Source organism: Microcebus murinus, chromosome 32, assembly GCF_040939455.1.
Source record: "Microcebus murinus isolate Inina chromosome 32, M.murinus_Inina_mat1.0, whole genome shotgun sequence".
NCBI classification, from domain to species: Eukaryota; Metazoa; Chordata; class Mammalia; order Primates; family Cheirogaleidae; genus Microcebus; species Microcebus murinus.
Window position 1 is genome coordinate 2,679,757 of NC_134135.1, and position 12,086 is coordinate 2,691,842.

General features: G+C 54.9%; 1 protein-coding gene across 2 annotated transcripts; it reads left to right on the forward strand.

The window, feature by feature from the left end:
- Positions 1–88: 88 nt before the first annotated feature.
- On the forward strand, positions 89–11,926 carry MBOAT7 (membrane bound acylglycerophosphatidylinositol O-acyltransferase MBOAT7). 2 transcript variants are annotated; one of them, XM_012770825.3, is made up of 8 exons: positions 89–371; positions 1,178–1,256; positions 1,357–1,486; positions 2,094–2,220; positions 4,076–4,235; positions 5,652–6,012; positions 7,747–7,923; positions 10,950–11,926. In XM_012770825.3, exons 2-8 carry the CDS (start codon positions 1,181–1,183, stop codon positions 11,335–11,337), a joined length of 1,419 nt encoding a protein of 472 aa, XP_012626279.1. In that variant the 5' UTR covers positions 89–371; positions 1,178–1,180; the 3' UTR covers positions 11,338–11,926. The 2 variants fall into 2 exon arrangements, with proteins under 2 accessions (XP_012626279.1, XP_075855120.1); XM_075999005.1 differs by lacking the exon at positions 89–371 and adding an exon at positions 715–847.
- Positions 11,927–12,086: the final 160 nt, after the last annotated feature.

The following is a 12,086-nucleotide window of genomic DNA, read 5'->3' on the forward strand; positions in this document are numbered from 1 at the left end:
GCTCTGCTCCAGGCCCCGCCTCCTCTCCCGGGCCTGTGCAGTTCCCCTCCCGGCCCAAAGCTTCTGGCCCCTCCTCCTGCCGAGCCCGAAGCCCCGCCCCCTCACGTACTCGCGGCTCAGAACCCCGGCTGGGTAGATCCCGGCCTGGGTCCAGGCGCCGCCTCGTGCTCTCCGGCGCCCGCTCCTGGGCTCCTTCCCTACCCGGCCCGGAGCCTGCCAGTGGCCGCCTCCCGGCCGGATCGGCACGGCCCGGCCGGCCCAGCGAAAGAGCAGGCGGCGCGGGGGCGAGCTGGGCGGGGGAGGCGTGGTCGGAGCCGCGGCGGCCCGCGGGCTGGGACTGCTCTGCCGCCTGCCGCCCGGCGGCGTCTCAGGTGGGCCGGGGTGGGGGCGCCCGGGGGACGAGGCGGGTCAGTGGCGGGTCGCTGCGGGCGGAGGGCTGACGGGGTGCGGGGATGGCCCCGGCGGCGCGGCCGGACGATCTGAGTGGCGTAACCGCCTGTGGCTTTGCCGGGGGCGGGATCGGGTCCGCGCTGCGGTGCGCGCAGCCGGCTGGGGCCGGGCCGGGTCCTGAGAAGACGAGGGCGGGGGTCTGCCCTCCAGGTTCTAAGTAAGAGACGGGTCTGGAGCCCCGAAAGAGCGGGAGGCTGGAGGCCCGAGCTCCTCTGAGTGCTCTCGGAGGGCTAAGGGGTCAGGATACCTGGTTCTAAAAGAGGAAGGGGCAAGGGGATCACCAGAGGGGGTCTAGGTTCCTGGATCCTCGAAGAGGAGGGAGCTGGAAGACCTGGATTCCTGGGCTCGCAGAGAGGAAGGGTCCAGGAGGGGGCTTGTTTCTGGGTTCTCAGAGAAGGTGTGTGTTGATATCTGGGTCCTCAACGGGGGCCGGGGGAGTAGCTTTGATTTCTGCGTCCGCAAAGGAGGGGTCTGGGGGCTGGGAGATCTGGCTTCCTGGGTTCTCAAAGGAGAAGAGGGCTAGAGAGGCCTCTGCCTGGATTCTCTAAGGAGAGGGACTACGAATGGATTCCTCTATTCTGGAAGGAGGAAGGGACTGGAGGTCCGGATTCCTAGGGACTACAGAATCCTCAAAACCTGGAGTTTAGGGGGCTGTGATCCTGAATCGGTAGGAGGCAGGAGGCCTGGATCCCTGGGTTCTCACTACGCACCTCTGCCCCTCCCCCAGACCATGTCGCCTGAAGAATGGACATATCTAGTGGTTCTTCTTATCTCCATCCCCATCGGCTTCCTCTTTAAGAAGGCCGGTGAGTCAGGTTCCCTCCCCAGTGGAAAATAAGGGGGTGGGAGCGTGGGCGGGGGCCCCTTTGGAAGATTCCAGGCTTATGCTGTCCCTTCTTCCTGCAGGACCTGGGCTGAAGAGATGGGGGGCAGCAGCTGTGGGCCTGGGGCTCACCTTGTTCACCTGCGGCCCCCACACTTTGCATTCCCTGGTCACCATCCTGGGGACCTGGGCCCTCATTCAGGCCCAGCCCTGGTGAGGACGTGGTGGAGGGAGGAGAGGGGGAGTAGGGGGAGAGGAAGAAGCAACCTGTTTCCTCTTTGGGTATTTTTCAGCTTCTGCTTCAGTCTCTGGGAGTCTCTGGTTTATCAGTTTGTTTCTCTGTGTCATTCGTTTCATCTGTTTTCCTTCCTCCCCTGCCTCGTTCTGCATCTTGTCCCTGCGTGTTTGTCCCAGTCCTCTACGTTCATGTCATGGAGAGAGGAGGATGGTATTTGTCTGCTGGCCCTGCCACCATTCATGCTCATTCATATCCCTCACTCTCATCTTGAGCTCTGCATCTTGAGAAAAAAAAAAAAATAGTGGAGGATTGACGGGTTTTTACTGTGAAGTTTCTCTTAACCCCTCCTCATTCTCTTCTCTTCCCTGTTGCTATGTGTTTCTATGTGGCTTTGCCTCTTCTCAGCTGTTTCAATCATAGGCTTCAGTCCCTACCTCCCACACTTCAGTCCTCTCTGTGCCCTCCCATTTCTGTCTCTGAAGGGGAGAGATGGGGGAGGATTTGTGGCTAGGCTCTGGGGAAGGGGGAAGCCAGGGCTGAGGCCTCTGCTTCCAGCACCGCGTGCCTCTTGCCTTTGCCCAGCTCCTGCCACGCCCTGGCTCTAGCCTGGACCTTCTCCTATCTCCTGTTCTTCCGAGCCCTCAGCCTGCTGGGCCTGCCCACTCCCACGCCCTTCACCAATGCCGTCCAGCTGCTGCTGACACTGAAGGTCAGACTCGGGGCTTGCTTCTCCCATACAGCCTCCCTGTGGACCAGTTAACCACATCCCCTACTTCACCTCTTCCTCCCAGGTGCTGGGGGGGGGGGTTAGTTTTATCTCCCATATGCCCTGGGGGTAGGACTTCACCTCTCCCCCTGTCCTGGGAATAGGGTTTACCACTCACTTGCCCCTGGGCAGGTGCTCACCTGTCATTTCTTTCTGGGGTGAAGAAATAGCCCAAGTAACAACAGTAGATGCCATTTGCTGTTTGCAGTGTGCCAGAGGCTGAGCTGGGTGCTTTACCAACATGCTCTCCTTGTGTCTCTGTAGCCAGCCAGTTTGCACAGAAGGAAAACCAGCTCTGGGGATAAAGTACTTGGTTAAGGGCACAAAAGTAGGACACCTACATCTGGCTCCTAATCACCTGGGAAGATGGGTGTAAACAGACTCCCAGGCCCCTCCCCAGAGCTACAAAGTCATGAATTCCTACTGTGTGCTGGGCTCCAGCAACTCCTCAGGGAACTGCAGTGAGCCAGGCCTCTCCAGCACTCTTTGTTCTCAGCTCAAGGGGGACAGGAGTAGGTTGGCTGAGGTACAGGTTAGAGCAATAACGTCTCAGGGATGTAGGGACTAGCATGTGTGGAAGGGAGCAGGCTGAGTGCCACAGGCCGTGCCTGCCACATGGGCTTTCTGCAGAGAGCAAAGAGCCCAAACCACAGGGTCCTGGCTGACCACAGGGAGAAGTTTGGACTTCTTCCTGTGGGGAACCAAGATTCACTAGAAGAGAGGTTTTTCTGGGTTTGTTGCCAAAAGAGGTGATGTGGTCAGTTTTACATGTTTAAAAAGATTCATTCTGGATAGTGAGGAGAACTGAAGCGGAACAGGGCAAGGTGGGATGAGGTGGATCCCTTTATCCAAGACCAGGTGACAAATGGTGGCAGCTTGATATCAGGTAGGTCGGAGTTCCAACAGGAAGCGCCACATTTAGGATGATTCAAGGAGCGTTTGTTTGCCACAGTGTGAGCAGAATGTAGAGTAGCAAGAAGGGTTAGTGCAAGAACCCTGGACTAGCAGCAGCAGGGTTACCAACCCTGGGTCCGGGGGAAAGAGAAGAGGAACCTGGAAGGAAACAGGGCTGTGTAGAACCAGTCACCTTGAAACAACCTATCAAAGGTGATGGCCACCCCAAAGCCATCTCACAAGGGAATGAAAACCCTGCCCTCACTCTCCTGCCCTCCTCCATCCCCAGCGAGGGCTCTATATTGACTGAACCCATCCAGGGCAGCCTGGGGTCCAGGTGGGAAAGAGAGTAGAGAGGACCCAGAGGGACAGGTAGACACACTCAGGGCTCGTAGTGGAGGTGGAAAGAAGGGAACAGACTAAAGAAAAGGGATTGGATTTGGGGAGTGAGGGAGGTTTTTGGCCTGAGTGATTGATTGGATGGTGGTGGCCTTTTCTTTGAGGGGAGAAACTAGAAGAATATGCACTTTGGGGAGTGGGTACTGTTGTGTTCCATTTTGGGTGTGTTAAATCTGAGGTGCCCCGAGACATCCAAGTATGAATGGCAATAGGCCTGGGCGGGGGAGAGAGGTCCAGGCCAGGGTAGAGTTTGGGAGTCATCAGCATGGGACAGTTTCTAAAGCTATGAGGTTACATAAGAACACGTAAGAATGGAACAGGGAAAGGAGAGGAGGGCCCAGGACTGAGCCCTGGGGAGCACTCCCCAGCTAGAGGCATGACACCCACACGGCTCAGAGCTGCAGGTGCCCAGGATCTTAGATGCGGAGGGTGGGAGCTTAAGGGAGACCAGTGTGAGGAAGAGCCCAGGGTCTGGATGATCCTCCGCCCACCCCCTTCCTCCCAGCTGGTGAGCCTGGCCAGTGAAGTGCAGGACCTACACCTGGCCCAGAGGAAGGAAATGGCCTCAGGCTTCAGCAAGGGGCCCACCCTGGGACTGCTGCCGGACGTCCCCTCCTTGATGGAGACGCTCAGCTATAGCTACTGTTACGTGGGAATCATGACAGGTGAGTGGGCCTGCCCCACCAGCTCTGCCTCTCCAAGTCTCTGTCGCCCTCTGTCCCCCCCCCTGCCCTGAGTTTTGTGTCTGTTCTGTGTTTGCACCCTGCCCTGCTACCTCCCATCTACTGCCCGAGGGTGAGCGCCTGTGTCTGGGTCTACATCTGACCCTCCTGCTGGGCCAGAGCTTCGGCAGCATAGAGAGCGACTGTTCGCAGCCTAAATGATTTTTTCCCCTTGTAGCTTATTGGAGCACACGGAAGAGATCTAGGAGACAGGCCTATGTAAACCTAATGTTTTTGCTGCCCAGAGAACAAATACAGCTTAGGATCCACTTTTAGTTTAAGACAATATTTTTCATTAACGTTTACCTCATAGAAAGTTTTCGTTTTCTTTATTTCTTGATTATATTTGAAATGGGGTCTCATTGTGTTGCCCAAACTGCTCCTGAATTCCTGGGCTCAAGCAATCATCTCTCCTCAGCCTCCTGAGTAGCTGGGACTACAAGCATGTGCTCACTCCCAGCTCAGGTTTTCTTTTTCATAATAGCTTTAGGGAGCTCTAATTTACATATTCATCCACTTAAAGCATAGGACTCACTGGTTTGTAACATATCCACAAAGTTGTGCAACCATCACCACTACGTAGCTGTTTGCAGAACAATTTCATCACCCCAAAAAGAAACCCAACAACCAGAGTCCCCCAAACCTCCGTCCATCCTGGGAAACCACTAATTGACTTTCTGTCTCTGCAGATTTGCCTGTCTCAGACATGTCTTATAGATGGAATCATGCAACATGTGGTCTTTTATGAACATACAAGAGTTTTAGCACCAATCCCTTCTGTCAGTGCCACTGCTCCCCGCTAGGCCAGGCCAACACTGGATCTGCTCCTCTTTTCCATTTTTGTACCTCTCAAGTCCAGGCCCCCCACTCAGCAGCCAGAGGGACCTGTGAAAAGGTACATCATATCCTAGCACTGCCTGTTGGAGAAGCCTGCAGTGGCTTCCTGGTGCACTTGGAACAAAACCCCAAGTCCTCCTTGGCGCCTGCAGACCCTGCTGCCCTCTGGTTTCTTCTCACCCACTCCCTCTGCAAAATCACTGCTCTACTTTCCCTGACTTGTTTACATCCAGGTCACCTTCACGTCTGTGGGTCTTATCTGTCTGTCCCCATCTGACTGTCTTAGTCTTCCGCATTTTCTTTGTCCCTCTCTATGTAATTTTCTGTCTGACTCTTTCTCTCCAAGTCCCTTGTCCTCCCATATCTCTGGTTCCGAGTTCCCAACTCTCTGGGTCTCTGTCCCCTCCAATCTTGGTCTCCTCATCCCGTCTCTGGCCCTCCTCTGCTCCTCTTCCTCCTCCAGGCTTGAGCTCTGCCCACCTGCCCGGTCTGACCTCCTGCCCTGCCTCCCCACCCCTACAGGCCCGTTCTTCCGCTACCGCACCTACCTGGACTGGCTGGAACAGCCCTTCCCCGGGGCAGTGCCCAGCCTGCGGCCCCTGCTGCGGCGCGCCTGGCCGGCCCCGCTCTTCGGCCTGCTGTTCCTGCTGTCCTCCCACCTCTTCCCGCTGGAGGCCGTGCGCGAGGACGCCTTCTACGCCCGCCCGCTGCCCGCCCGCCTCTTCTACATGATCCCCGTCTTCTTCGCCTTCCGCATGCGCTTCTACGTGGCATGGATTGCCGCAGAGTGCGGCTGCATTGCCGCCGGCTTTGGGGCCTACCCCGTGGCCGCCAAAGCCCGGGCCGGGGGCGGCCCCACCCTCCAATGCCCACCCCCCAGCAGGTCAGGCGGCGGGAGGGAGGCTTCCCAAGACCCAGCTGGCCCCACCACCAAGGGCTGGCTCTGCCCCTAGCAGGGAGGAGAGCGGGAACAGAGGCAGGGCCACCACCTGTTGTTAGCGGAGCCTCGGAGCCTTGCTCCTTGGTAACCATGGCCTGCCTTCCCCTATCTGTAGGGAAACAGTACCCCTGTTGCTAGCGCTTGTCACCTTTCAGTATGGTGAATTGCCCTCCATCCCTAAGAAAAGGAAGGTGGTATCCTAGCAACCATGTGCTGCCCCTCTGTTGTCGTGGAAGTGTCACCCCAAGAGCTGGATTGTTCCTGGTTGCTCAGAATGCCATCCTTTGGTAGTGGTGGGTCACCCTGTGTTGCTAGGACACAGTTCCCTAGCAACTGAACTGCCCCTCTTTGCTAGGGAACCCAGGTCCCTAGCAACAATGATTGGCTTCTTGCCAGAAGTCTTACTCTTTGTTGCTATGGAAACAGCACCCTGATGAGATGTCTTCATGTAGCAGCCCTGTGCTAGCCCAGTGGGGACACCATGCCTAGCAACTGCAGGTAATATCCTACTGTTGCTAAGGAAGCTGACCTTCCTCCTGGCAACTATGAATTAACCCTATTGCCAGTGATCCTCCCCTGACCCCAGCACCTTTAGTGCTAGGTAGTCACACTGCTAGTAACTATGGACTCTTCTCTTGCTGAGGAAGTATCAGCTCTCTGTTGCTGATACAGAGCTGGGAGCCCTAGCAACTGGGAATGGACTGGTGACCATACTGAGCCTTCCACCTGGGGCTCGGGCTCCGGCTGGGGCTGGGGCTGGAGGAGCAGCCCTTTCATGAGAATTATGAACTACTTGCTAGGGTTGTGCCATCCCCTAGCAGTTACAAACTGCCATTTTGTTGTGGGGATCATGATACCCCCATGTAAATTTATGATCACTGCCCTGATAACCATGGGTTGACCTCCAGCTGCTAGAGACAGAACATCCCCTGAAAAGCCAAGCAGGAATTGAAGGCTTTTCTAAATCTAGCTGCCCCCGCTCTCTAAAGGATAGTTTCCCTCCTATCATCAGAGGCCACCAAGGGTTTGTGTGGGCCGGAGACATTCCCCACTGCTGGGGCTACTGGCACTCATGACCTGGGAGCCACTGTATTGCTAGAGGTGACACTTCTCCAACAATCACAGGGACCAGGAAAAAAAGGCCCTTTCTGGAAACCTGTCTAAACATCGTAGGCCTTATTGCTAAGGAATGCCTTTTCCTTAGCAACAGAGATCATTGAGACCTTACTTGGGCCTAGAACATCTCCCTAGCAACCATGACCCACCTTGTTGTTAGGGATGATACTTCCCTAGCAACCTCAGTGTCCAACAATTTAGAAGGGACCATCCTTGGAGGTTTCTCTGAATAGTTTGAGCTTGGTTGCTAACGGACTTATAGCTTAGCAAGCATTGCCCCTCAAGCCCCTCAACGCTTTTTGTGGCTGTGGCAGGCCCCATTACCAAGAGAAAGAACCCCATTTTTGGTGAACTGTGCCCCCTGACTCACCCACTTTCCTCCACCAAGGGCTCCCTCTGGGTTATCCTCCCCTGTGGCCCTAGCAAGTCTTGACAGCCAGAGCGCCATTGCCTGGCCAGAATACCCTGCTTAGCATCCGGGGCTGGGACAGTAGCAGGCATGGGGACAGGGCCGGGCTGAGCTGCATGTCTGTCCCCCACCCTCATCCTCCACTCCCCCAGTCCCGAGAAGGCGGCTTCCCTGGAGTACGACTATGAGACCATCCGCAACATCGACTGCTACAGCACAGATTTCTGCGTGCGGGTGCGGGATGGCATGCGGTACTGGAACATGACAGTGCAGTGGTGGCTGGCGCAGTACATCTACAAGAACGCACCTTTCCGTTCCTATGTCCTAAGGTGAGTGCACTTTGCCCTGCCTTGGAGGACAGCCCAGAACTGCAACTCCCAGCAGCCCTCAGGGGCAGCCTGTAGCTTCTCTGGCTGGGCTTCTGCTCCTAAGGCTCATGGGAGCTGTAGTTTATTGAGCCTATTTTTGCCCAGCCCCCAGTTAAAGACATTACATGGGGGTAAATTGTTTTCCTCTCTCGGCCTTAGTTTTTACTACTGTAAAGTCAGCCTCAACTGAGTCCAGGTAGCCATACTTTCTGGAATCTTGGTCCTGTGGGTTACTGAGAAATCTTGATGAGTTACTTTACCTCTTGGTTTCCTCAACTGTTAAATGGAGATAATGCTATTTATTACCTGTTTCATAGTTACATAGGAGGATTAAACAAGATAAAGTGTGGAATGTACGTAGTGTGAGCCCTGATAGAAGAGTACTTGCTATATATTAGCTTTTATTATTTTTCATTCTTATTTTTTGAGTGCAGACTCTGTACCAGACATTGTTATCTTTACTGCCTTTAGAAGTAGGGACTCTTCCCATCCCCACGCCAAAAGTGAGGAGATTGAGCCTCAGAGAGGTTAAATAACTTACTGAGTGTCACTCAGACTTTCCCGAGGCACCAGATGAAGTGAGGATATGTCATAAGACATCTTTATAATGAAGAGTTTATGGTGACAGCTCTGGAGCTAGACTACCTGGGTTCGTGACCTGATTGATCATTTAAAGATCCACTCTGGCCTTGTGTGGAGAACGGAACAGAGGTGAGAAGGGGAATAGGAGGTAAACCTAGGAGACAAATTCGGAGGCCTTGGGCTGTCCAGGTGAGAGGTGATGGAGTCCTGCAGTCGGGAACAGTGGTCCAGAAATAGACGAATTTGAAAGGAAGAGTCAGGGCTTGTGTGGACTGGATGTGGGGCATGCGAAAGAAGAAATGACACCCTCCTCCCTGGCGTGGGTGTCGGTGACTAAGGGCATGGGAGAGCCATCTCCTGAGAAGGGGAAGACCCGGTAGGAGTAAGTTTAGGGAACGGGTAGGATGAGGAAGCGAGACTTGGGTTTAGCTTCATTAACTCTGAGGTGACTATTAGATTTCCAGCGCAGGTTATTGGATAGGCAGTTAATTACGTGCTTCTGGCACTTACGGGAAAGGTTGGTGTTAGAAGTGGACACTTGAGCGGCATTCGGTATAGGTGATACTTAAAGCTCTAGGCCTGAGGGTAGGTCAAAGCCCAGGGCACACCAGTGCTCAGACCAGTGGTTGTCAACTTAGGGGCATTTGTGCTGCACCTCCAGGGGACATGTGGCAATGCCTAGAGACATTTTTTGTCATGAATGGGAGATGCTACTGGCATCTTGTGCGTGGAGCCCATGGAGGATTCTAAACATTCTAGGATGCACAGGATTCACCCTTTCTGTTTGCCTTACACCCCATAGATAGGACAGTCAGCACTATTCTATCACTGGGTTATTTTTGTACTTCAAGCACCCAAGTGTGCCAGAGGGACAAGTCAGTGCTCACAGGCAGGAAAGAACCCCCTAAGGTCGCAGTCCACGGCAAAGCCGCTGCTAGATACACAATTGGAGAATGATTTCTGTGTCCTTTATGGAAGAAGGATCAGAGCCTGAGTCTGTGAGTCTTCTGGGCTAAGGAATTAGACTTCTGGGTCCAAAAGGGGAGGGGACCAAACCTCTGAGTCCACAAAGGAGGCGAGGACCGTGGCTGGAGATTTCTGAGTCTACGTGAGTCAGGAATTGTGCTCCTGGATCCCTAAAGGAAGAAGAGGCCAGGAACTCGGGTTCTGGGGTCCTGAGGGAAAGTGGTGGTGGGAGGGGATGAGCTGGGTTCCTGAAAAGGAGGAACAGAGACTCCTGGTCCCTGAAGAAGGTAGGCAGACAGGCTTCCAAAATCCTGAGCTCTCAAAGGAAGGCAGGACCTGGGTTTTACAGAGAACTGAGCAGCTGGGGACTCCTGGTTTGCTGAGAGAGGCAGGGCCCATTGGCTTTCTGGGTCTTCAAGAGTGAGGAAAGACAGGCTGGGCCCGGTGGCTCACACCTGTAATCCTAGTACTTTGGGAGGCCGAAGCAGGAGGATTGCTTGAGCTCAGGGGTTCGAGACCAGCCTGAGCAAGAGCAAGCCCCCGTCTCTACTAAAAATAGAAAGAAATGAATTGGTCAATTAAAAATATATAGAAAAAATTAGCTGGGCATGGTGGCACATGCCTGTAGTCCCAGCTACCCGGGAGGCTGAGGCAGGAGGATCGCTTGAGCCCAGGAGTTTAAGGTTGCTGTGAGCTAGGCTGACGCCCAGGCAACAGAGTGACACTCAGTCTGGAAAAAAAAAAAAAAAAAGTGAGGAAAAATGGCTCTGGGCCTTGAGGGGAGAGGAACAACTCCTGGGCCCCAGAATAAGGGAGGACCACACACCAGGGACTTTCTGGATATTCACAGGCCAGCGGTTCTCAAACATTAGTGTGCAGGACTGTTACATGGAAGGTTTCCTGTGGGCCCTACCCCCAGGGTTGAAGTGGGGACCAAGAATTCATAGTTCCCACAAGTCTGCAGGTGATGCTGATGCGGGACCCAGGACCATACTTTGAGAACCACAGGGCTAAGGAATTGGACCTCTTGACCCTGAGGCAATGGAACATAAAATGTTAGATCTTTTTTTTTTCTTTCCTGAGACAGAGTCTCACTCTGTCGCCCAGGCTAGAGTGCAGTGGCGTCAGCCTAGCTCTCAGCAACCTCAAACTCCTTGGCTGAAGTGATCCTCCTGCCTCAGCCTCCTGAGTAGCGGGGACTACAGGTGCACACCACCGCGCCTGGCCAAGATGTTAGATCTTTAAAGGAGAGGGCATTGGTTAGGATTGCTGGGGTCTGGATGCGAGTTCGGACCTGCTGGGTCCCTGAAGGAAACAGAGGCCCAAAGCCTCCTTTGCTTTCTGGAGCTAGGAAAGAGGACCCCTGGGTGCGAGGGAGGAGGGGTGGGGGCAGTGGGGACTTGTACTCCGGGATCCTGACTCCCAGCCCCCTCTCCCAGGAGCGCCTGGACCATGCTGCTGAGCGCCTACTGGCACGGCCTCCACCCCGGCTACTACCTGAGCTTCCTGACCATCCCGCTGTGCCTGGCCGCGGAGGGCCGGTTGGAGTCAGCCCTGCGGGGGCGGCTGAGCCCTGGGGGCCAGAAGGCCTGGGACTGGGTGCACTGGTTCCTGAAGATGCGCGCCTATGACTACATGTGCATGGGCTTTGTGCTCCTGTCCATGGGTGACACTCTTCGGTACTGGGCCTCCATCTACTTCTGCATCCACCTCCTGGCTCTGGCAGTCCTGGGGCTGGGGCTGGCTTTGGGCGGGGGCAGCCCCAGCCGGCGGAAGACAGCGTCCCAGGCCACCAGCCTTGCCCCAGAAAAGCTCCGGGAGGAGTAAGCTGCCACCAGGCTCCCTCTGCCAGCTTTTCCAGCCACCAAGCTTTTGCCTGGGAATTCTGTGAACCAGGCTGCTGTGTCCTTTCCCAGAAAGAGCCCTTAATCTGGTTCAGGTCCTGGAGAGGATTCCCTTTCGTCAGCTAAATCCCCTGTCTCCTGGCCCTGTGCCCTGGGACCTCTGGCAGCCGCTTTCCCTCCTATAAAATCAAGGTATTGTCCAGACAGGAGTCTTGCCCTGTCCCTGCTCCAGCTTCCGGGTGTCCAGAGAGCACTGCACTTGCCCAGAGCAGCAGGGACTGACGGACAATGTGGTTTCTTGGGCAAATTCCCTTTCTTTGGATCCACAGTCCAAAGAAGGGAACCTCTTTCTTGTGTATTTCACTCTACTTTTAACTCATCAAACCAGTATTTCAGGCTGGGAAAGGAACATAACCTTCCCATTTCATAAAGGGGAAACTGAGGTACAGATGAGCAGGCCGCTGCTGTCTGAGCCACCTCAGGGCCCCAGTGTTCCTGTCACCCTCTGTCATCCCTTGGCCTAAGGCAGGTCAGAATGTGTAAATCTTTCCCAATAAAGTGTTGCACAAGGACACCTGTGTCTGTGGGTGAGAAGCCAACGGGAGGCACTTAGGCCACTGAGTCCCATTGGGATGTGCTCCTGCCCCAGCCCGGGAGCCACACTGGCTCAGGACACCACCTGGACTCCAGTTCCCAGGAGACGTTTTCCGGCAACCGCCCTGACAATTTATG